This window comes from Rhinopithecus roxellana, chromosome 2, assembly GCF_007565055.1.
Source record: "Rhinopithecus roxellana isolate Shanxi Qingling chromosome 2, ASM756505v1, whole genome shotgun sequence".
NCBI classification, from domain to species: domain Eukaryota; kingdom Metazoa; phylum Chordata; class Mammalia; order Primates; family Cercopithecidae; genus Rhinopithecus; species Rhinopithecus roxellana.
This window is the reverse complement of record NC_044550.1, coordinates 87050007-87072898: the sequence shown is the minus strand read 5'-3', so window position 1 is coordinate 87072898 and position 22892 is coordinate 87050007. Positions and strand designations below refer to the sequence as shown.

General features: G+C 38.2%; 1 protein-coding gene across 4 annotated transcripts in view; it reads right to left on the bottom strand.

Annotated features, from left to right (window-relative positions):
• LOC104669530 (serine/threonine-protein kinase DCLK2) overlaps positions 1–22892 on the bottom strand; it is a 172289-nt gene that overhangs the window by 131531 nt on the left and 17866 nt on the right. For all 4 annotated transcript variants that reach the window (XR_004052254.1, XM_030913615.1, XM_030913599.1 and 1 more), the window contains exon 2: positions 17268–17602. Coding sequence is in view for 3 of the 4 variants with exons in the window: in XM_030913615.1 (XP_030769475.1) it covers positions 17268–17602 (335 nt within the window). In the remaining variant the exon portion in view is untranslated. The remainder of the gene's footprint in view (positions 1–17267; positions 17603–22892) is intronic.

Genomic DNA, 22892 nt, shown 5'->3' with positions numbered 1-22892 from the left:
GTCAACTAGCTTTTCTCTTTTCATTTAAGTAGTTTCTAGAGCAGAAAGTAGCAGAGGTGGAGGTGGTAAGAGGAATGCAGGCCTCAATTTACACAATAGGAATTTCACAGACTATGTATTATTCCATAAAACAAATGAAGCGTGTGCACTGTACTTGTTTCATATCTAATCCATTTGTAAGCCTTTCCCAGGTATGGAAATACTGGGGCATATATCCATGACTTTGCCAACTGGAAAAACTTTTTGTCTACAGCTTTGATAGTACCTGTCAAATCACAAAATGCTTAAGAGTCTCTTCAAGTAACCTACCTCTAGGAATCTATCCCAAGGAAAGAAAATGATCTAAAGCATGTTGAAATCTATGGACAATAAGTTGCTCTGAGGATAAAAGAAGGAAAAACTAAAAACACCCCTAACATCCACAGATAGACTGAATAAATCATGGTATATCTACCCAATTTAACATTATTCAGTCATTCAGGTATGCAATATGAAGATGACATAACAACATGGAAGAGTACAATAAGAACACCAGGATACATGATCACATGGAAAAACCGTGCTATTTAAAAAGTATGTGCACGAATGTATGTAACTGCATTAACACAACTATTGTTATTACTACTGTTATTTTGAGACAGAGCCTCACTCAACTCTGTTGTCGAGGCTGGAGTGCAGTGGCATGATCTCAGCTCACTACAACCTCCGCTTCCTGGGTTCAAGTGATTCTCCAGGCTCTGAGATTACAGGTGTGCACTGCCATGCCCAGCTATTTTTTGTATTTTTAGTAGAGATGGTGTTCCCATGTTGGCCAGGTTGGTCTCTAACTCCTGACCTCAAGCGATCAGGAGCTCATGACCAGCCTGGCCAGGAGGCCCACCTTGGCCTCCCAAAGTGCTGGGATTACAGGCATGAGCCACTGTGCCTGGCCAACAAAATTGTTATTATTGATGCCCTTTAAGAAGTAGAGTGGGATGAGGAAAGAAAGGCAGATGTGAACAGACTCTCAGGTTTTGTATTTCTGATTTGTTTAAATTTTTCTAATGCAAACATACTTGAGTATTTTTCTCTGTAAAAAAGAAACAAAAACATGTATACTGTATATGAAAATATGTATAGGAATAGTAAATTATAAAAATATAGCATTAAAATTGAAAGTTTTTTTCTGTATTTCCTAAATTTTCTGAAGCATCATATTCCCTAATTTTAAAAATTAAATCTATAAAATAACTCTAAGGGTCATCTTTTTGTCTAGCACTAACCACTCTTTAATCTACTTTTTCATTTTTCAGATCCTACTCAAAAGTATAATTTTGCAACACAACTTATTACCCAGGTTTTTATCTGGTAAACACCAAGTGAAACTGCATCACTCTAAAACCTAGAACAATTTTTTTTTGAAATCACTTGATTAGCTTATTTGACCTGTCCCTCATCATTACCATTGAAGCCTCTCCCAGAGCCTGAGCATGGGGCTTACAGGACAGCCATGAAAACTGTAGGGTCCAGAATCACACTTCCTGGGGATGAATCCTAGCTCCATCACCAGTTGTGTAATTCTGAATAGGTACTTGATTTTTTTTGCCTCAATTTCCCCACTGTAAAATGGGAATTATAGTATCTAATTCTCAAAGTTGTAAGGATCAGTGGAGGATATGAATATACAATTTTTCCAAGATGGTGGATTGTTTGCAGGCCTCTATCACTTGAAAAGACAAAATAGTGTGTGTTGATTCATGCTGTGAACTTTTTTCTAAGAAGCAACAGAGGAACTTAACAGGAAAACTGAAAGAAACCACAGACCCTCTGACAAAAGCAGTGGGCTGCAGGCTATACTGTGAGCCTGGTGGAAAACTGTAAGTCCCCAGGGTATGCGAGAAGAAGAGATGGCCACCATGACACCTCACACTGGGGAACTCAGCAATCCAGACCACAGGGGAGGGACTTTGCCCTTAGCCCTACCCAGTGCTGGAGCTGGTTTACTGAGCAGTGGGGAATATATGAGAAGGAGTGGCATCAGGACGGACTTTACATGCATTCCCAGACTCCAGCGGGGACGGAGGGAAGCCATTCCTGATCCCACTTCACAGGGGACCTTGCAGAAGTCGGCCAGATAACTCAGACAGCAGTCACAGGTTGAGAGAAGCTCCTAACTGAGATCTGCGATATAATCTCAAGTGGGGATGAACCCCTTTAGCCAGAACCAAGGGGTGAGTGGGAAGTGTGCTACAGCCATGGGCACAGGAGCTGGGCACCCCTGCTTCAGGGGCAGACCGAGAGGGGCATAGCCTGAAAGCCCTGGTTCCTCTCTCCTCAAGGAAGGCTTATGGCCTGAGGCATTTTTGAGTTCTGAGCACAGATTGCCTGGAACTTAGCTAGCTGCTGCTAGTGGAACACTGCCTACGAGAGACCTGCCTTGCCAAGTGCGTGGGAGCTGGTGGGAATTACTGCCGTCTGCTATTCCCCACTCCCCAGGCAGACTCTTCTGTACAGCAGAGGCAGCTGCACTCCTCCCTGGACCATTACCCCAGTGGCCAGAGAACTGACATCTGATCCCCACTGGGGCCACTGCTTGCAACTGCACATGAAAAACCAGAGTGCAGTCCCGCCTTAACCAGTCCCTACCTGGCATTGCCCCTCCACCCACCCTGGTAGCTTAACACAAAGGACAGAAATTTTTGGAAGCCTTATGGCACTGCTCATCGCCTGAGACACCAGAGTGTCTCCCCTGGGTAACATATGGCAAACACAAATCCCACCACCACCACCACCACCACCACCACAGCTGGCACTCTTTTGCACTCTAGGAGTCAACCAACATAACCAATACATTATAGCAGGAACGGAAAAATGTGTGTGTAACCTCACCTATCACCATGGCCTTGATCACCCTAGCTAACCAAGAGGCCCTGACTCTGTCCACATAACCAGTTCATTACTACTACAATCTGGCATTTGAGAAAGCCAACACGCTAAGGCTATTTATAACCAAGGAATCTCAGAGTCTGTCACTCCCCTGCCACCTCTATCAGCGCTGGTGCTGGTACCTGCTGCTGGGAGACTTGAGGACCGGTCACATCGCTGGATCCCTTGCAGACATTCCCTAGCACCAGCCTGGAGTATCCACTGGGTAGCTAGACCTAGAGGAGCAGCAGCATTCATAGTGGTCTGATCCTCAGGGACTCCTACTTCTAGGGGAAGGGAACATCACATGGGACAAAAGAATCCAGACATAGGCCTTGAGTCCTTGAACTTTCCACTTGTGGGAAGTTTCTTTCAGCAGAGGCATAGGCGCAGTGCTGGGCTCAGCAGGGAAAGTCTGTAGCTCTACCCCAATAGCCAGGAAGCCCTGGTGCTTGTGAAGGACCTTGGAGAAGGGAGTGCTTCTTCTCCCCCTCAGCCACTACTGAAGACACAGCAGGGGCTTCTCCCACGGGAGCTCAGCATGGATACATACACCTGTAGACAGCCCTTCTGGAACACTTCCGGGTGACTGCATCCCCATAGGAGGAGTGCCCTCCAGGTTCAGGCTTGCACGAGGTATAAAGTCACAATTCCTCTCTACATAGAACAGCAACATGCCTGCAGATGAAAAGAGGTGTCTGTCTGATCTGAACAGCTGAACACTGGGTCAGTTACATTCCTGCTGGTGTAGCAGGGAAGCAGAGTTGGCTCCCTCCCTTCCCCTTGAAAAGATTTCAGCAGTTTCACCAAGAGCTCCCCTGGCCACCTCCATCAAGGTTGGGACCTCTGCTCACCACTGGATATTACATTTACCCATCACCACTGGATATTACATTTACCCACCCATTTTAGCCATGACCGGTTTTTAACCATGGATACCTCCCCTACTGGCCTGAAGTCTGAACTGTTCAACTGAGTAAATAAAATACTGTGGAAAATAAATTAATTAAAAACTGTACACCACTAGGGAATGAGATAAGCTTCAAGAGACCTCTGCCATTTCAATTCCACAGCAATCAACCTGCTCACACACCAAGCACATTGCTAAAACAACCACCTGAGAAAGCCATCATACTAAGACTCTCTATAACCAAATAACTCATACAGTGTCTTCATCCCTGAAAGAACCAAGAGCCAAGTCAGGCTACAATAAACATTAAAGATACATTCTCAAGGGAAAAAACCCCACAAAAACAAACAATTGAAACAAAAATAAATTCAAGAAAAATTACCCAAATGAAAAGGAACCAGAAAAATAATCCTGGCAACAAAACAGGGTTCTATAATGGCAGCAAAAGATCACACTAGCTCTTCAGCAATGGCTCCAAAACAAGATAAAATCTTTGAAATACTAGATAAAGAATTCAAAAGGTTATTAGCTACACAAGGAGATACAAGAGAAAGGTAAAAACCAACATAAAGAAAATTTTAAAACCACTTACGATGTGAATGACAAATTTTGTAAAGAGACAGCTACTTTCAAGAAAGCCAATCAAGACTTCTGGAAATGAAAAACACATTTAGGGAATTACAAAATGCAGTGGAAACTTTTAACAGACTAAATAAAGTAGAATAATTTCAGAACTCAGAAACAAGGCTTTCAAACTAATCCAACAAGAAATAATTAAAAGAAATGAACAAAGCCTCCAGAAAATACAGGATTATTTGGCCAAACTTAAGAACCTTTGGTATACCTGAGGGAGAAGAGAAAGCAAAAAGGTTGGAAAACTTATTTGAAGAAATAATTAAGGAAAACTTCCCTGGTCTTGCTAGAGATTTAGATCTCCAAATACAAGAAGCTCAAAGAATTCCTGGGGGATTCATTGCAAAAAGAACATTACCAAGGCATACAGTCATCACACTATCTAAAGTCAACACAAATAAATGAATTCTAAGAGCAGTGAGACAAAAGCATCAGGTAACCTATATAGGAAAACCTATCAGACTAATAGAAGACTTTTCAGCAGAAACTTTATAAGCCAAAAGGGAGTGGGGTCTTATTTTTAGCCTCCCTAAACAGAATAGCTGTCAGCCAAGAATTTTGAATCCAGCAAAACTAAGTGTCATAAATGAAGGCAAAATAAAGTCTTTTTCAGACAAGCAAATGCTACGGAAATGTTACTACCAGACCAGCCCCACAAGACATGCTAAAAGAAGTTCTAAATCTTGAAACAAAGGGTCAACATGCCCCATAATAGAGCCTCTTGACAGCATAAAACTCACAGGGCCTATAAAAAAAATACCACGATGAATAAAAGTATCTAAGTAATAATCAACATGAGGACAGGAACAATACTTTACATTCTCAATATTAACATTGAATGTAAATGGTATAAATGCACTACCTAAAAGATACAGATTGGCAGAGTGGATTTTTTTTTTTTTTTTTTTTTTTTTTTGAATCACAAACCAAATACCTGCTGTTTTCAAGAGACTAATCTAACATGTAAGGACTCTTATAAAGGTAAAGGGGTAGAAAAATATATTCCACACAAATAAAAACCAAAAGCAAACAGGAGTAGCTATTGTTATATCAGACAAATCAGACTTTAAAGCAACAATGGTAAAAATAAAAGACAAAGAAGTTCATTAATGATGAAAGGATCACTCTAACAGGAAGATATTACAATCCTAAATATATATGCACCTGACTCTGGAGCTCCCAGATTCATAAAAGTTACTACTAGACCTAAGAAAAGAGATAGACAGCAACACAACAACTGTGGGGGAATGCAACACTCCACTGACAACACTAGACAGGTTATCAAGGCAGAAAGTCAACAAGGAGACATGGACTTAAACTACACTCTAGAACATACGGACCTAACAGATATTTACAGAACATTATACCCAATAACTACAGAATATACATTCTTCTAATAAGTACATGGAACATTCTCCAAGATATATAGACCATATGATAGGCCACCAAACAAATCTTAATACATTTAAAAAAAATCAAAATTACTTCAAGTATCTTCTCAGACCACAATGGAATAAAACTAACTACAAAAGGAACCCTCAAAACTATACAAATACACAGATATTAAACAATCTTCTCCTGAATAATTTTTGAGTTAACACTGAAATCAAAATGGAAATTTAAAAATTCTTTGAAATGAATAATAGTGACACAAGTTGTCAAAACCTCTGGGATACAGCAAAAGCAGTGCTAAGTGGAAAGTTTACAGAACTAAATGCTCATATCAAAAAATCTGAAAGATCACAAATTGACAACCTAATGTCACACCTCAAGGAACAAGAGAAATAAGAACTAAACCAAACGCTAGCAGAAGAAAATAGACAATAAAGATCAGAGCAAAACTAAATGAAATTGATATAAAAAAGACAATGCAAAAGATCAATGAAAAAAGTTTCTTTGAAAAGATAAACAAAAATTAACCATTAGCTAGATCAACCAATAATACACTCAATTTTAAATGAAAATAGAAACATTACAACGGACACAACAAAAATAAAAATGATCATTCAAGACTACTATGAACATCTCTATGCATACAAACGTGGAAATCTAGAGGAAATGCACAAATTCCTGGAAACATACAAACCTACTAGCTTGAATCAGAAAGAAATATAAATCCTGAACAGACCAGTAACTAGTAGTGACATTGAATCAATAATATAAAAACTGCCAAAAAAGAAAAAAAAAAGGCCCAGGGCCAGATTCACAGCCAAATTATATCAGATATTCAAAGAGGAATTGGTACGAATCCTATTGAAACTATTCTAAAACACTGAGAAAGAGGGAATCCACCCTAACTCATTCTATTAACCCAGTACTACCCTGAAACTCAAACTAGAAAAGGATATAACAAAAAGGAAAACTACAGACCAATATCCCTGATGAACATAGATGCAAAAATCCTCAACGAAATACTAACAAGCTGAATCCAACAATACATCAAAAAGATAATTATGGCTGGGCACGGTGGCTCACACCTGTAATTCCCAGCCCTTTGGGAGGCCGAAGCGAGCAGATCACCTGAGGTCAGGAATTAGAGACCAGTCTGGCCAACATGACAAAACTCTGTCTCTACTAAAAATACAAAAATTAGCCAGGTATAGTGGCATGCGCCTATAATTCCAGCTACTCGGGAGGCTGAGTCATGAGAATCTCTTGAACCCAGGAGGCAGTGGTTGCACTGAGCCAAGATCACACCACTGCACTCCAGCCTGGGCGACAGAACAAGACTCTGTCTGGGGGAAGAAAAAAAAAAAAAAGAGAATTCACCACAGTCAAGTGGGTTTCATCCCAGGCATGCATGGATACTTTAATAAATACAAGTCAATAAATGAGATACATCACATAAACAGAATTTAAAAAAAAAATATGAGCATCTCAATCAATGCAGAAAAAGCATTCAATAAAAGCCAGTATCCTTTTGATTTTTTTTAAAAAAGAAAACCTTCAACAAACTAGACACAGAAGGAACATATCTCAAAATAATAAAAGCCATTATCAGACAAATCCACAGCCAACATTATACTGAATGGAGACAAGTTGAAAGCGTTCCCCCTAAGAACTGGAACAAGACAACAACGCCCACTTTTACCACTTCCATTCAATACAGTTACTGGAAGTCCTAGCCACAGAGATAAGGCAAAAGAAAGAAAGGGCATCCAAACTGGAAAACAAGAAGTCAAACTAAGTTTGCTGATGATATTATCATATACCTAGAAAATTCTAAGGATTTCTCTGACTCCTAAATTTGGTAAATAAAGTCTCAGGTTACGAAGTACACAAATCAGTGGCACTGTTATACATCAGCAATGACCAAGCTGAGAATCAAATCAAGAATTCAATCCTTTACACAATAGCTGCAACAAATAAAATAAAATACCTAGGAATATGCTTAACCAAGGAGATGAGCGATCTCTAGAAGGAGAACTACAATACACTGCTGAAAGAAATCTAAGATGACACAACAAATGGAAAAACATACCATGCTCATGGATTGGAAGAATATTATGAAAATGATCATATGCCCAAAGCAATCTACAAATTCAATGCAATTCTTATCAAAATACCAACATCATTTTTTCACAGTTAGAAAAAAGAATCCTAAAATTCATACGAAACCAAAAAAGAGCCCAAATAAGCAATCCTAAGCAAAAAGAACAAAACTGGAGGCATCACATTACCTGACTTCAGATTATACTATAAGGCTACAGTTAGCAAATCAGGATGGTACTGGTATAATCATACACAGATCAACAGAACAGAATACGGAATCTAGAGATAAATTAAAATTCTTAGAACCAATTGATCTTTGACAAAGCAGACAAAAGCATAGACTGGGGAAAAGATACCCTATTCAGTAAGTGGTGCTGGGAAGACTGGATAACCACATGTATAAGAATGAAACTGGATTCCCTATCCCTCATCATATACAAAAATCAACTCAAGATGGATCAAAGACTTAAATCTAAGACCTGAAGCCATAAAAATTCTAGAAGGAAACCTAGGAAAAACTCTTCTGGACACTGGCCTAGGTAAAGAACTTGTGACTAAGACCCCAAAAGCAAATGCAACCAAAACAAAAATAAACAAAATGAGACCTAATTAAACTAAGAAGCTTCTGCACAGCAAAAGGAATTATCAGAGTAAACAGGCAACCTATACAATAGGAGAAAATATTTGCAAACTATGCATTCAACAAAGGACCAATACCCAGAATCTACAAGGAACTCAAATCAGTGAGCAAAACAAATAACCCCATCAATAACTGGGCAAATGACATAAATAGATATTTTTTAAAAGAAGATACACAAATGGCCAACAAAAATACTAAAAAATTCTCCACATCATTAATCATCCGGGAAATGCAAATTAAAACCACAATGACATACCTACCACCTTACCCCTACCAGAATGGCCATTATTAAAAAGTCAAAAAACAACAGATGCTAATGTGGATGTGGTGAAAGGGGAACACTTACACAATGCTGGTGGGAATGTAAATTAGTACAACCTCTATGGAAAACAGTACAAAGCCTTCTTAAAGAACTAAAAGTAGATCTACCAATTGATCCAACAACCTCACTACTGGGTATCTACACAAAGGAAAATAAGTCATTATATCAAAAAGACACTGCATGCATATGTTTATCATAGCACAATTCACAACTGCAAAGACATGGAACCAATCTAAGTGCCAATGAGTGGATAAAGAAAACGTGGTATACATATACCATGGAATACTACTCAGCTGTAAAAAAGACTGAAATAATGTATTTTGCAGTAACCTAGATGGAGCTAGAGGCCATTATTCTACCTGTAGTAACTTAGGAATAGAAAACCAAATACTGTATGTTCTCACTTAAAAGGGGGAACTAAGCTATGGGTACACAAAGGCATATAGGATGGTAAAAAGGACTTTGGCGACTCAGAAGTGGGGAAGGTGGAAGTGGGTAGAGGATAAAAAACTACATGTTGGGTACAATGGACTCTACTCAGGTGATAGGTGCAGTAAAATCTCAGACTTCACCACCATACAAGTCATCCATGTAACCAAAAACCACTGTGTCCTAAAAGCTACTGAAATTCAAAAAGGCACATATTAAAAAAAAAAGCACTAACATAATGTCTGGCATAGTAAGCTATGAGTTGTTATCTATTACCTAATTAAGCGGTTAGCTATTACTCTACACATTGCCAAATACATATGTAACAAAATTAATATTGTGATAACCATTATTATAATCCAAGAAAAATACATTTTATAACAAAATTTGGTAATGCATAAAATTTCAGCTTAATAACTAATTTTAACACTATCTTTATGCTGCATGCATTACTCCCCGTAGACACCAACGGAATAATTAAGGAAACAAAAGAGTTTGCAGTGATGTCATTTTTATACCACCTACACTTTACATTGCATAATTTGTTGGAGCTGAAATTGTTTCTTCTAAATATCTCTTCTACTTTGCAACTGACAGGATTTTAGTGTTTTCCTCCAGTTCCCCTTAAAAGGGAGAAAATATTTAAGGTCAAGGGAAACTGCTTTACAATGGATATCAAAATGGCAAAATATAAGCTTAAAAAGAAGAGGGATATCTAAACATTTCCTTCTTTCTTCACACTTTTTAGATCACTCTTTCAAAAGGGGTTCATCAAAAGCAAAGATTTAAGCCCTACCTCCATCCCCCTTTTGTTTTAAGGTAAGTCACCTTAGATTAGGAATCAAAGAAAAAAATAACATTTTTCCTCCCTTTCTATACTTGTATTTCCTGCTGAACAGAAACATCCTACTAATTGCTCTTAGTCTGTTGATTCTTGGTTGAGATAAATTTCCCATTACTTGAGGGAGACCAGGGCTACACATTTTGCAGGTGCGAATGTATCCGGTAAGACAAAACTCAGTTGCCTAGATTTCCATCATCTACAAAAGGAAATGTGGCCGGGCACGGTGGGAACCTTCATAAACTTCATAAACCAGCCCCTTAAAACTCTCACACAGATGTCACAATGGAGTCAGTGACTGCTCATGGCGAATTGCCTAAAAGTTATTGAATTGCCTAAAGTTAATACACGTCTGAAATCCCATCACTTTGGGAGGCCGAGGCAGAAGGATCACGATGTCAGGAGATCGAGACTATCCTGGCCAACATAGTGAAACCCCGTCTCTACTAAAAATACAAAGAAAAAAAAATTAGCTGGGTGTGGTTGCACGTTGCACGTGACTGTAATCTCAGCTACTCGCGAGGCTGAGGCAGGAGAATCACTTGAACCAGGGAGGCGGAGACTGCAGTGAGCCGAGATCACGCCACTGCACTCCAGCCTGGCAACAGAGCCAGACTCCATCCCCCCGCCCCCTCCAAAAAAAAAAAAAAAGGAAATGCATGCCTTGGGAGCAGTGTGAGAATTAAAACCAAAGTCTGTCCTTATCTACTTTAAGGAAAAATTATAACAAGGTTAAATAAATTGTAGAAAATGTTTATGAATACTTATCAACAATTTGAGTTTTATGTAGCAACTTTTGAGAAGAGATTGCTTTATCTAAATATGGTTAGGTGATTCAAAAAAAATGAATCTTCACTAGAAAATGTGATTCCAGAAAGCGAAAGTACAAAATACATATTATTTATGTTATGGTATCCACAAAATAGCTAAAGTTTTTAAAAAGTAAAGATGAGAACCTTCATAAACTTTAAGATGGCTGATAAGAGCAGGCACTCCAAGGAGTTGCCATGTTCCCCAAAGAGGACCTGTTGTATGTGAGCATCCTAAGGCTGGCAGTGGTCCCAAAGTCTGGAAGTATTTTACCCACAAAGAATCAACTGCAAGCAATTTCTGATTCTGTTTTGCCTTTGCCCATGACAAGAATCAACTTGTTCCAAAATTCCACAAAATACGTTTCTTTTATGTTAAAACTGCTGTTTCTGGGAAAGCTAAAAGCTAGAATATTTTTTTTTAGACATGTGGACAAAAGCTATATTTGGACCTTTCAATCTCTTAACAGAATAAAGGCATTTTTTAAAATTCTCCCTGCTGTATTTTGTTATGAGAATGTCACTCTTTCAAAAAATTTAAAAAGTAAATTTGTTTTCCTATACAATCCCTTTAACTTAAAAGTGCAAGAAGGTTTTATTTTTAAAAACATTTAAGTGAAGCATTTAATCAAAATTAATTGCAAGTTAAAATAAAATTACTTAAGTAAAGAATAACCATGACTTCTCTTTACAGATCATGTTTTCTGGTCATCACATCTATAAACATATGTTATATATTATGTTTTTAGAAAATCAGTAACCATGATACCACTTTTAAGTATTAAGCAGACTACTTGAAAACTCACGAGATTAAATGATTCCTCACACTTCATATTCATTTTTTTTTTTTTTTAATGGAGTCTCGCCCTATCGCCCAGGCTGGAGTGCAGCGGCGCAATCTTGGCTCACGGCAACCTCCACCTCCTGGGTTCAAGTGATTCTCCTGCCTCAGCCTCCCAAGTAGCTGGGATTACAGGCATGTGCCACCAGGCCTGGCTAATCTTTTTGTATTTTTAGTAGAGACGGGGCTTCACCACATTGGCCAGGCTGGTCTCGAACTCCTGACCTTGTGATCCACCCGTCTTGGCCTCCCAAAGTGCTGGGATTACAGGCTTGAGCCACCGTGCCCGGCCCTTGTTCATTCACTTTTTTGAGTCAGGATCTCACTCTGTCCCCAAGGCTGGCATGCAGTGGTGCAATGACAGCTCACTGCAGCCTCGAACTCCGGAGCTCAAGTAATCCTCCTGCCTCAGCCTCCCTAGTAGCTGGGACAGCAGGCGAGCATCACCATGCCCAGCTAACCTTACACTTCACTTTCAATTCTCAGTAAAACCATTTGGGATGTCTTTAATCCCCTGCAAAGTTGTACTACTCAGTCATATTTCAGCCTCACACAATGAAAACAAATAGATTTAAATCCAAGACAATAAAGATTACAAACTGGCTGGGCGCACAGCATCTCATGACTGTAGTCCCAGTACTTTCAGAGGCCAAGGTAAGTGGATCGCTTGAGCCCAGGAGTTCAAGACCAGCCTGGGAAACACAGGGAAACCCCATTTCTACAAAAACACAAAAATTAGCTGGGCATGGTGTCATGTGTCTGTAGTCCCAGCTACTCAGGAGGCTGAAGTGGGAGTATCACTTGAGCCCAGGAGGTCAAAGCTGCAGTAAGGCGAGACTGCCACTGCCCTTCAGCCTGGGTGGCAGAGTGAGATTCTGTCTCAAAAAAAAAAAAAAAAAAGACCCTACAAACTGTGACATTCTAACAATCTTGCATCAATCACATCAATAGGTAAGAAACGGACAGAGAGACTATCAGGACATCCATAAATTCTGAAATAAAGCTTAGCATATGGCCTAATAACAAAGTTAATACTTATTCAAACAAGCAGCACTTTCTTTTGAATCAGCTCACTTACTCTACACCAGGATTTCTGAATCTCAGCACTGTTAATAACGTGGACAAGAAAGGATGATGTCGTGGCCTCCTGCACATCGTAGGATGATGGGCACCACCCCCGGCTTCTACCCACCAGATGCCAGTGGAATCCCCAACCCCAGCTTCAACAATCAAAAAATGACTTTAGACAGTGCCATACCTGCCCTAGGGACAAAACTGTCCCTGGTTGAGAATCAATGCCCTACACTAAAGAAAACCCAAGAATATGGACAAAATCCTAAATATGATTTTATTTGATTTTATAAACAGACATAAAATTTAATCAGTTTTAATAACCAAGTCAGACCTTGTAAATGGAATCATTGCTAGCAGTAAGATGTGTTCATCCATTTTGAGGGAAGAAAAGATTCAAGGGACACTGCTTTAGCCACATAAATGCTACTGGCACATGACGCATCATCAGGTCTTCAATCGGGAATGCTTTCCAACTCAAAGGATAACCAGCCCCTTAAAACTCTCACACAGGTTCACAACGGAGTCAGTGACTGTTCATGGTGAATTGCCTAAAAGTTATTTAATTTCTATCCTTGTGTTGACGATCAGGAAAATACTAAATGAAAACAACCAATCTGGGTAAGAAGTAACCAGCAAAAAACAAAATTTAGGCAGACAGTTTACAATTTTGTGCATGGACAACTTATCAACAGATCTTAGTTCCTTTCTCATTCCTTTCTCTTCATCTAAGGAAAGCTGCCCTTTCCTTGAGAATTCTCAGAACGCTGATAGTCTTACATACCTGTAGAATTGCTTCTTGGCCTTTTGGCCAAGATCAAGCGTGCATACCCATGGAAATGTTTTTATTATAAAAAGATCAAAATGAGCACTGCTCATTTAAAGGTTTGCAGATTTCATGTTATCTTTATACTTATATCAACCAAAAACAGACTTGAAGTTTTGAAGATTAGCAAGTTCACCCATACAGTACAACATGGACTCAGCATCAAGGAAATGATAGCTTTCAAGGATACCCAGTTCACTGAAAATGCAATATCCAATGTTGTGTTTATCAAAAATTAAATCTAATTTTTCCAAGGAAATATTTTACTCAAAAGTCTTAAAAGATCTTTTTTTGGCACACGAAAAAATAATTAACTCATGTGTTTGAATTTCTAAAATTTGACTGAGATCAGTCTTTTCTTTCTCAGTGCTTGAGTTTTTGTTTTTGAGCAGACATTAGGAAGTAGTAATGGATATCAGAACAACAAATACTCAATTTCTGATGGCAAGTATAATCTTGTTTCCTTCTGAATTAGCTTTAAAAAATACTTCTGCTGCTACTTTTCTTTAACTGTACAAAGAATTGAAAACATTACATGGAATTTGTTTCTTGCTTTTTCCATTTAACATTTTCTCATGTCTTTAAATATTACTCCAACCATAATTTTCAATGGCCAGTACATATGAATTCCATGGTAATACAACTTAACTATTTTCCACTTTAGGGATTTTTAAACTGCTTTCAACTTTTTGCTTTTATTCTGGGATGAAATATTTTGTGTAATTATGTTTGCATGTCAGGTCATTTAGGATAAATTCCAAAAGCTAATTTACTAGTTCAAATAGTAAAAACATCTGTACAGTTATACACATTAACAAATTGCTTTTCATAAAGTTTATGAATTTTAGACTTCCATCACCATTTGAGAATACCAATTCACTGCATATTCAAAAACAGTGAACATTTTGTCAGTTTTAAACATTAAAATATCTCACTTCTTTAATTTACCTTTTTGTGAAACTGAACATTTTTTAATGTTCACTAATTCTATCTTTTCAAATTGTTTAGACTTTTATTCATCTTTTTCATTGTAGCATTTGTCTTTTTCATATTAAATTACTAAACTCAATATTAAAGCATATAAGCCCTTGCCTGGCATCCAGAAATCTTTCATTTTTATGGTATCCATTCAATCTTACCCTTTGTGATTTTCCCATTACCTTATGCTTAGAACATCTGTTCCCATTTCAACATAACTATTGACATATTTTTAGTTCTTTTGTTTCATTTTAACATCTATATTTCTAACACACCTGGGATTTATTTTTGCTGTGGTATGAAAATGATGATTTAGTATCCAGTAGCATCAGAGCCCATTAATCATTATTTCCAAAATTTTCCTAATCTTCCAGATTAACTTTAAAAATCACTTTGTTAGGTTCCCCATCTACCCCTCCTTAAAAAATCTCATTCAGATTCTTACTGAAATTCTAGTAAACTATAAGTAAAAATCAAATGTATAGAAGAATGTTGAATACTGGCGCCATCAGGCATCCTTATCTTGGACCTAACTGTCATAGAAATACTTCCAGTGTTTATTTACTTTGTAATACATTGGCTCGTTGTTTCAGACAGAAATTTGTTTTTTTCAGCATAATATTAAAAATCACCTGTTTTTATTACTAAATCTTTAACTGAATCTGGAGTATTTTATCAAATGCCTTTGCAACATCTGTCTGGGATTATGAATATGTGCAATTATGCTTTATCCTATAGATGTCACGAATAAAGAAGTTTCTCAATAGTAAGCCATCCTTTAATTACCAGCATAAGTCCTATTCATCACACTGTATTGTTTTGAAATGTTGATTTTCAGTTCCATGTGCTTTGGTTAACATTTTTGCATGTATAGTCTGGGGTCTTTTTAAGGATAATTTTGTGAATAACTTTAAATTTCAATGGTTATTATTTCAATTAGTTTACTTAGATGCTCGATTTCCTTTTTTTTTTTTTTTTTTTTTTTTTAAGGAGATGTGGTCTTTTTTGTCACCAGCACTCAGGGTGGAGTGCAGTACACAATCATAGCTCACTGCAGCCCCAAACTCCTGGGTTCAAAGGATCCTCTCACTTCAGCCTCCCAAGTAGCTGGAACTGCAGGAGTGCACCACCACACCTGACTACAACTTCTTTTATTTCACCTATATTTTCCCTGAATGTCATTCATTTGGAGATTTCCAAATTTGAGCTCTAATTGTTCAAATCACACCTGTATTTACTGTTTATATGCCTTTTTCCCCTAAATTGGTGAGTTTAGATTTTTTTTCTTTGGTTAGGTATCTCAAATATTTGTCTCTATATGTGTCTTCCCTGTGCCCAGCAATAATCAACTATTTGATTTGTCAAATACCTTTTTCCTTGGCCTAATTTATTTTTACTTACTTGCAGAGTAAATCTTAAGGTGTTCTGTGTTGTACTGTGCTATTCACTAAATTGTACAACATGTCAATCATCATTCACACACATTTGGGGGCAGGTGGCTGTGAGGTACCATGTATCTCATCAATTAATCAGAAATGTCATTCTAATTTTACCATAATCTACTGGAATCTTTAGAACATATTTTTTAAAAATTGTTAATGTTTCAGTAAGCACTGTACTAACTAGATCTGGTCTTAGAAAACTGGAGACTAATTTGATTGTGTTTTTCCCAAAGACACTGCTTAGTGTTTTATATTATTCATTCGCAGCACTTCAAGAGCCAAACGCTTCAAAATAAATTAAGTATGTTACAGGGAAGAGGCAAACCGGAACAAAGAAGCAAATTTAATTTTGGAAACTATAATTTTACTACAATGTAAATATAAACAATTTAACTTTATGGAATTTGGGGGAAAATACACTTTAGAAGCCAGGCTTCTTTTCGGCAATGATAATCTGATTGTAGCAAAATTCAACACTTATATAACTCTATTCATGTGTTCTTGCAATATGCCAACTTTTTTTGTCCCTTAGATTCCCTGACACATTGTTACCATAATTTAAATTGCGTTTTCCTGTGCAACTTTTCATTTTTCAAAAATGCTGACTAATTACCTCCATTGCTCCCTATGAAACTTTTATGGACATTCCTATAAAAGTACTGTCTTTTGAAATACATTTTCCCTATTATATATAAGTGGGGAAGAAAAGGATTTTCTAAGAATGTTAAATACTTTTAATTTGGACTCCTGTGATACCCAAGTCCATAACGACGTTACGAATCAACAGTGGTTCTTATTCATAAATAGACGACATGCCATTTAACACAGGATGTCTCCTCAACTTAAACTTTTCCCTCAGAAATTTACATTTTCCTTCCAATAACCAAAAGAAATATATGATAGACTTTTCTATACTCACTTGTGAGTCACTTACATTTTTCACAAAAAAAGGTTAATTTTACATACACACACACACACACACACACACACACACACACACACACTTCTCAAGTAGGACTCCTAGAAGGATTTCTAGCAGGCTACTAAATTTCTATTGTTAACTATGTAGCCACCATGGCACAGGGATTTTAAAAGTCAGATGGAGAGCTGGCAGCTAGAAGCATCTTACCTGCTTTCCATCCAGGGTGCAGAGCCTCTTGACGACTCCTGAGTCTAGTTTAATGGCTTCGGTGATATCTGTTAAGACTTGTTCAAAGGAATGAGCAGTCTTTTTATTCAGAAGGATCCGCACGGCTTTTCTAGGCTTCACACCACTTCGAATCACAGTCACTAACTTGGGTTTGATGAAATCTTTACTCTCTTTTACTTCACTTTTCACAGATGAGGCAGCAGCCAGGGCTCGGGGTGTCCCACCCTTGATGTTCACAGACCAGTTCGGATTAATATTTTTGGTGTAATCGACTTTACGAAATGGTTCATTGGATGCACACACGTAACTCTCACCTAAAAAGCAAAATTTGATTTTATTAGCATGATTATCTCTACCATAGAAGGATTTGGTCTAAAGAACAGATGGAGACCCATTAAGTGAACCCTTAACCTTGGCAGGTTCACTAAAAGGGGATGTTCACCCTTTTGCTTTGGCATTCTCCCACCTCCCTCTCTTTTAAATAGTCTAGATTGGTTTTGAGAGAATAACAAGGATTACAGGGCGAGAAGCACTGGACCAAATATGTTAACCGAATGTGTCACCTTGGATAATTCATTTCTCCACACTTTGGTCCTCAGCAATAAACTAAAGTGGCTGAACCAGCTGAATTCTGAAGTACTTTCTGATTCCCAAAACCTCCTATTTATTAATTTGGTTTTAAAAAACCTCATTCTGATAGAAATAATTATATCACAACATATTGATATAAGGAAATAAAAATATATTTCTTCTAATTATAGATTTCAGTTCTAATCAAAGAATAATCACATTTTCACACAGCTGACTCAATTACACTCAGGTACAAGGTCACTTACTAAATTAATGAAGCACCATAAACATTAAGGAAGAGTTCTGGCAGCTCAAAGAAATATACCTCAGCCACTTTTCTTCTTACAGAATGTAAATTTAAAATAACTATTCTTTAAATATACAACACTTTTCTGTAACTACTTAAATAGAAGAGGACCTGAAGTAGTTAAAATGACGTGTTCATTAGTCATGAAACCTTCTGCTTAATTTTTATTAAGTACAACATAAGAGCTGTATTATTTGCCAAGTGGCTTATTAATTCAATGTTTACTGATATTTTACATTCCAAAATTTCCAAAAATTTTATGTTGAGATACCACAATTTTTCTTTTAGGAAAGTCAGAATCACCCAGTGTTTTTACATTCTTGACTTTTTGACATACAAGATAACAGGGTTATAGTAAAGTTTTTCTAAAAAGAATCCATTATTTTTTCACATATTCAGTATAACAGACTCATTGTTAATAATATTAATATGAACCTGAAATATTATAAATACTTAAAACAGTAGTAACCAAAATAGTGAAAGGGAATTCCTGAGAAAAACCTATTAATATCCATATTAAACTATTATCATAATGTTCTTGAAATCCTGATTAATGGAGAATTTTAGAGCCTCCGAAGGTACATGAGTAATTCAGTAACAGATCAGGCATACAAGAAGATTTTATTTTTATTTTATTTATTTATTTATGTATTTTGAGACAGGGTCTCTGTTGCCCAGGCTGGACTGGAGTGGCGCAATCATGGCTCACTGCAGCCTCAACCTCCTGAACTCAAGTGATTCTCCCACCTCAGCGTTCCAAGTAGCTGGAATTACAAGTACATGCCACTATGCCTGGCTAAATTTTTGTATTTTTAGTAGAGACAGCGTTTTTGTTATGTTGCCCAGGCTGGTCTTGAACTCCTGTGTTCAAGCAAGTCACCCACCCTGGCCTCCCAAAGTGTTGGGATTATAAGGCATAAGCCACTGTGCCTGGCCCCAAGAACAGCTTAAAAACTGGAGCACTGTCTTCTATCTAAGGGTATAACTAGAGCACTGCCCAAGATAACTGGGGAACCAATCACAGGCTTTAACACAGTTTCTACACCAGTAAAGTGAAATCTAGCCCAACCACCACCATTTAGAGATTTTTCATCTCTCTAGGCTTATCTAAATCATTTTTCACAGTACGATCACCTAGGAAAATGTCATATAATTTCAAAAACAGTTATCAGTTTAACAAAATTAACTATAACCACACATATGTATTAACGGGCAAAACAGAATTTTGCTTTAACCTCATAGAGAAAGCAACTCTCACATCAAAAAGCTCTTACTATTTTTACCTATCATAAAACTTTTAAGTCTATATTCTGATTCAAAATACAAGATGGAAGAGAAAAAAGAATATTAGCAAAAGAAGGTAATTTTTTTTTAAAAAGGGCAAGGATAAGTAGTAAGGCAGCTGGGGAAAGCCTATCCCCATCTAAAGAGTAACAATGAAAAAAGAAACAAAAGAGCAAATTGCATACGGCAGATTTCCTTGGTCAACCTGTCTCTACCCAACTGACGTATCCACAAGGAGAGCTGCTTCTTAAATTTCTCTGCATTTTGTTTCCTTATACAGGTTCCGAATGTCAGAATGAAGTAGGTAAAGGAAGCTCCTTAATTTGCTTTTGTGCACTTACAGATAAATTTTAATTCCTTCCCATTTTCCCTTCTTCCCTTCATAATGTTTCCATTAAAAATGTGTAGGCTTGGCATGGTACCTCATGCCTGTAATCTCAGCACTTTGGAAAGCCAAGGCAAGAGGACTGCTTGAGGCCAGGAGTTCAGGACAGGCCTGGGCAACATAGCAAAATCCTGTTTCTACTAAAAATACAAAAATTAGCAGGACATGGTGGCACACATCTGTAGTCCTAGCTACTTAGGAGGCTGAGACAGGAGGATCACTTGAGCTCAGGAGTTCAAGGCTACAGAGAGATATAATCTCACTACTGCACTCCAGCCTGGGCAACAGAGCAAGACCCTGTCCCTATAAAGCAAACAAACCAAACTTGTAGACTAGTTCCACCATAAACGTGTATTAAAGTTTTGAGCCAGCCTGGCAAATGCCTAAAAGGTTGGCAAATGCCTACAAGATAGGGCTTTCTACACCCATGGCAGACACAAATAACAGTTCAATAGCCTCACCCTCTTCCCTGCACCCATGGCTCTATGTTCTTTAAGCTTAGACAACTCGTCACAATGTGCACGGAGTGCCTACTATGCACAAGTTCTCATGCTAGGTGCTGATATGGTATGAAACCCACGTTAGTAATCTTGGCATTCAACATTACAGCACATAGGTTCAGCACATGGTTTTAGGGTCAGACCTGTGTTTCTGTGTACTGGCCACACAAATCCCTAAAGTGTAGATGTCATATACCTTGATGACAACAGCCATCAAAATACCCAAGCTAGCTTGTCTTGTAATGTCTCCATCCAAATCAATCTGCAGATTGTAATTTTGTCTCCTACAGATCTGCCTACAAGGAGAGAATATGCTGACAAAAGAACTTAAGATGTTGGTTCCCTGGGCAGTTAGTTACAACTCTTGATGTTAATCCATCAGGTTGAGTGCAATGGCCCATGCCTGTAATCCCAGCACTTCGAGAGGTCGAAGAGGGAGGATCCCTTGTGGCCAGGAGTTCAAGCCCAGCCTGGGCAACACAGTGAGACCCAGTTTCTATTAAAAAGAAATCAATAATCATTCTTGGTTAGATACTATGCACCTCCAAGACTGATTAGAAGCAATCAGCCTCCCCCTACACAGATTCTTGTTACTGTACGGATTCTTGTTTAAGATTTGTGACTCCTTTGCCAACTTGTAGGTCTCCCCTTTCTTCCATTCTCACAAGGACATAGCTGAAAAAGTACATCCTGCATCCTAAAATATTAAACCTTAATGTACCAATAAAACATAACAGTGTGAGAGGCCAGGCGCAGTGGCTTATGCCTCTAATCCCAGCACTTTGGGGAGCCGAGGGAGGTGGCTCACCTGAGGTCAGGAGTTTGGGACCAGCCTGGCCAGCATGGTGAAACTCCGTCTCTGCTAAAAATATAAAAATTAGCCAGGCGTGGTGGCAGGCGCCTGTAATCCCAGCTACTTGGTAGGCTGAGGCAGGAAAATCACTTGAACCCAGGAGGCGAAGACTGCAGTGAGCCTAGACCATGCCACTGCACTCCAGCCTGGGTGACAACAATGAGACTCTGCCAAAAGAAAAGAAAAAACCCCACAGAATGAGAGAATTTGTTAAACTCTTGCCAATGTATGTTAAAACTGCACTTACCAAAACAAAGTGACAGATGTACTAAAATCTCAGACTTCACCACTAGGCAATTCATCCACATAACTATAAACCACTTGTACCCCAAAAGCTATTGAAATCAAAAAATTAACAAAATATAAATTAGAGTTCAACTAGGACCATGCATACGTATTTCTTCATAAGTAGACAAAGCAGTCCCAGAACTGAGCTTTCATAGCTATACTTCAATATTATCACAAGCTGGTCTGTCACTCAGAATCAAGCCATTTTGTTCTTCTGTTGGACATAATCTCACAGACTATATCATATGAAGTCACTCTAAAACTTTATGATCAAGTGACACAAAAACAAGGTCACTGTGCAATCCACAATACCAAACATCCCCCTCCTGTACTAAGTGAGTGACCGTCATTTCCTTACCACCATAGCTTTTTCCTCAATCTAGTCCGCCCTTCCTATAAGATTTGTAGAGATATCCATTCACAGGATTGTCCTGCCTTCTGACAGCATCTAAGACAGAGTGAGCCCCATTTCCTTAGATCCTCCCTAATATTACCCAGCCACAGCCCAAATTCTATGATAGGTTCTAATACCCTCTTACTAAGACACCACATGGTATCTTATAAGGTGTGTCCTTCCTCACTGCAACAAGTAATAAACCCACCTTGTTCAACTACATGTGTGTTCCCAGTGGTCTTTGGCTAAAGAGAATTTAGATACACATATCCATATTCATTCTCCTTTCTCTGCCTTCTCTCTCTTTGGCCATAAAAGATTTAGGGGAAATCATTTTGCAAATCCTGATCATGAGTACTATATACAAAGAGGATTTTGGTTTCTGTATAGAAAGAGGATAAATAAAAGCGTAAGGTGGTTATAAAACTTAACTGTTTTCAGACATGGTAATGGAATAGAAAGTGTTCCTTCAGTATCCTGTAAGACTCTTTCCAGAGGCACAGCTATGGCTTTTTACCTTTGATGTTCATTCAAAGACACTTTGCATTACTGCATATTTAGTAGGTTGACTCAGTGTTTACAATTATGTAATACAACTTGGTTGGGTGTATGTTTAGAAGGCCATTAACTTTCATCCTTACTCAACCAAATGAACTGCCTCTTATTCAAGAAGAAAGAGGTCATTAAAAGCTAGGTACTTCCAGCCAGGCACAGTGGCTCATGCCTGTAACCCCAACATTTTGGGAGGCTGAGGTGTGCAGATCATTTGAGGCCAGGAGTTCCAGACCAGCCTCCCCAACACGGTAAAACCCTGTCTCTACTAAACAATACAAAAATTAGCCACACGTGGTGGTGCAAGCCTGTATCCCAGCTACCTGGAGGCTGAAGCACTAGAATCACTTGAACCTGGAAGGCAGAGTTTGCAGCATCACTGCACTCCAGCCTGGGTGACGGAGTGGGTGGGACTCTGTCTCAAAAAAAAAAAAAAAAGAAAAAAGAAAAAAGGCTAGAAACTTCCAATTT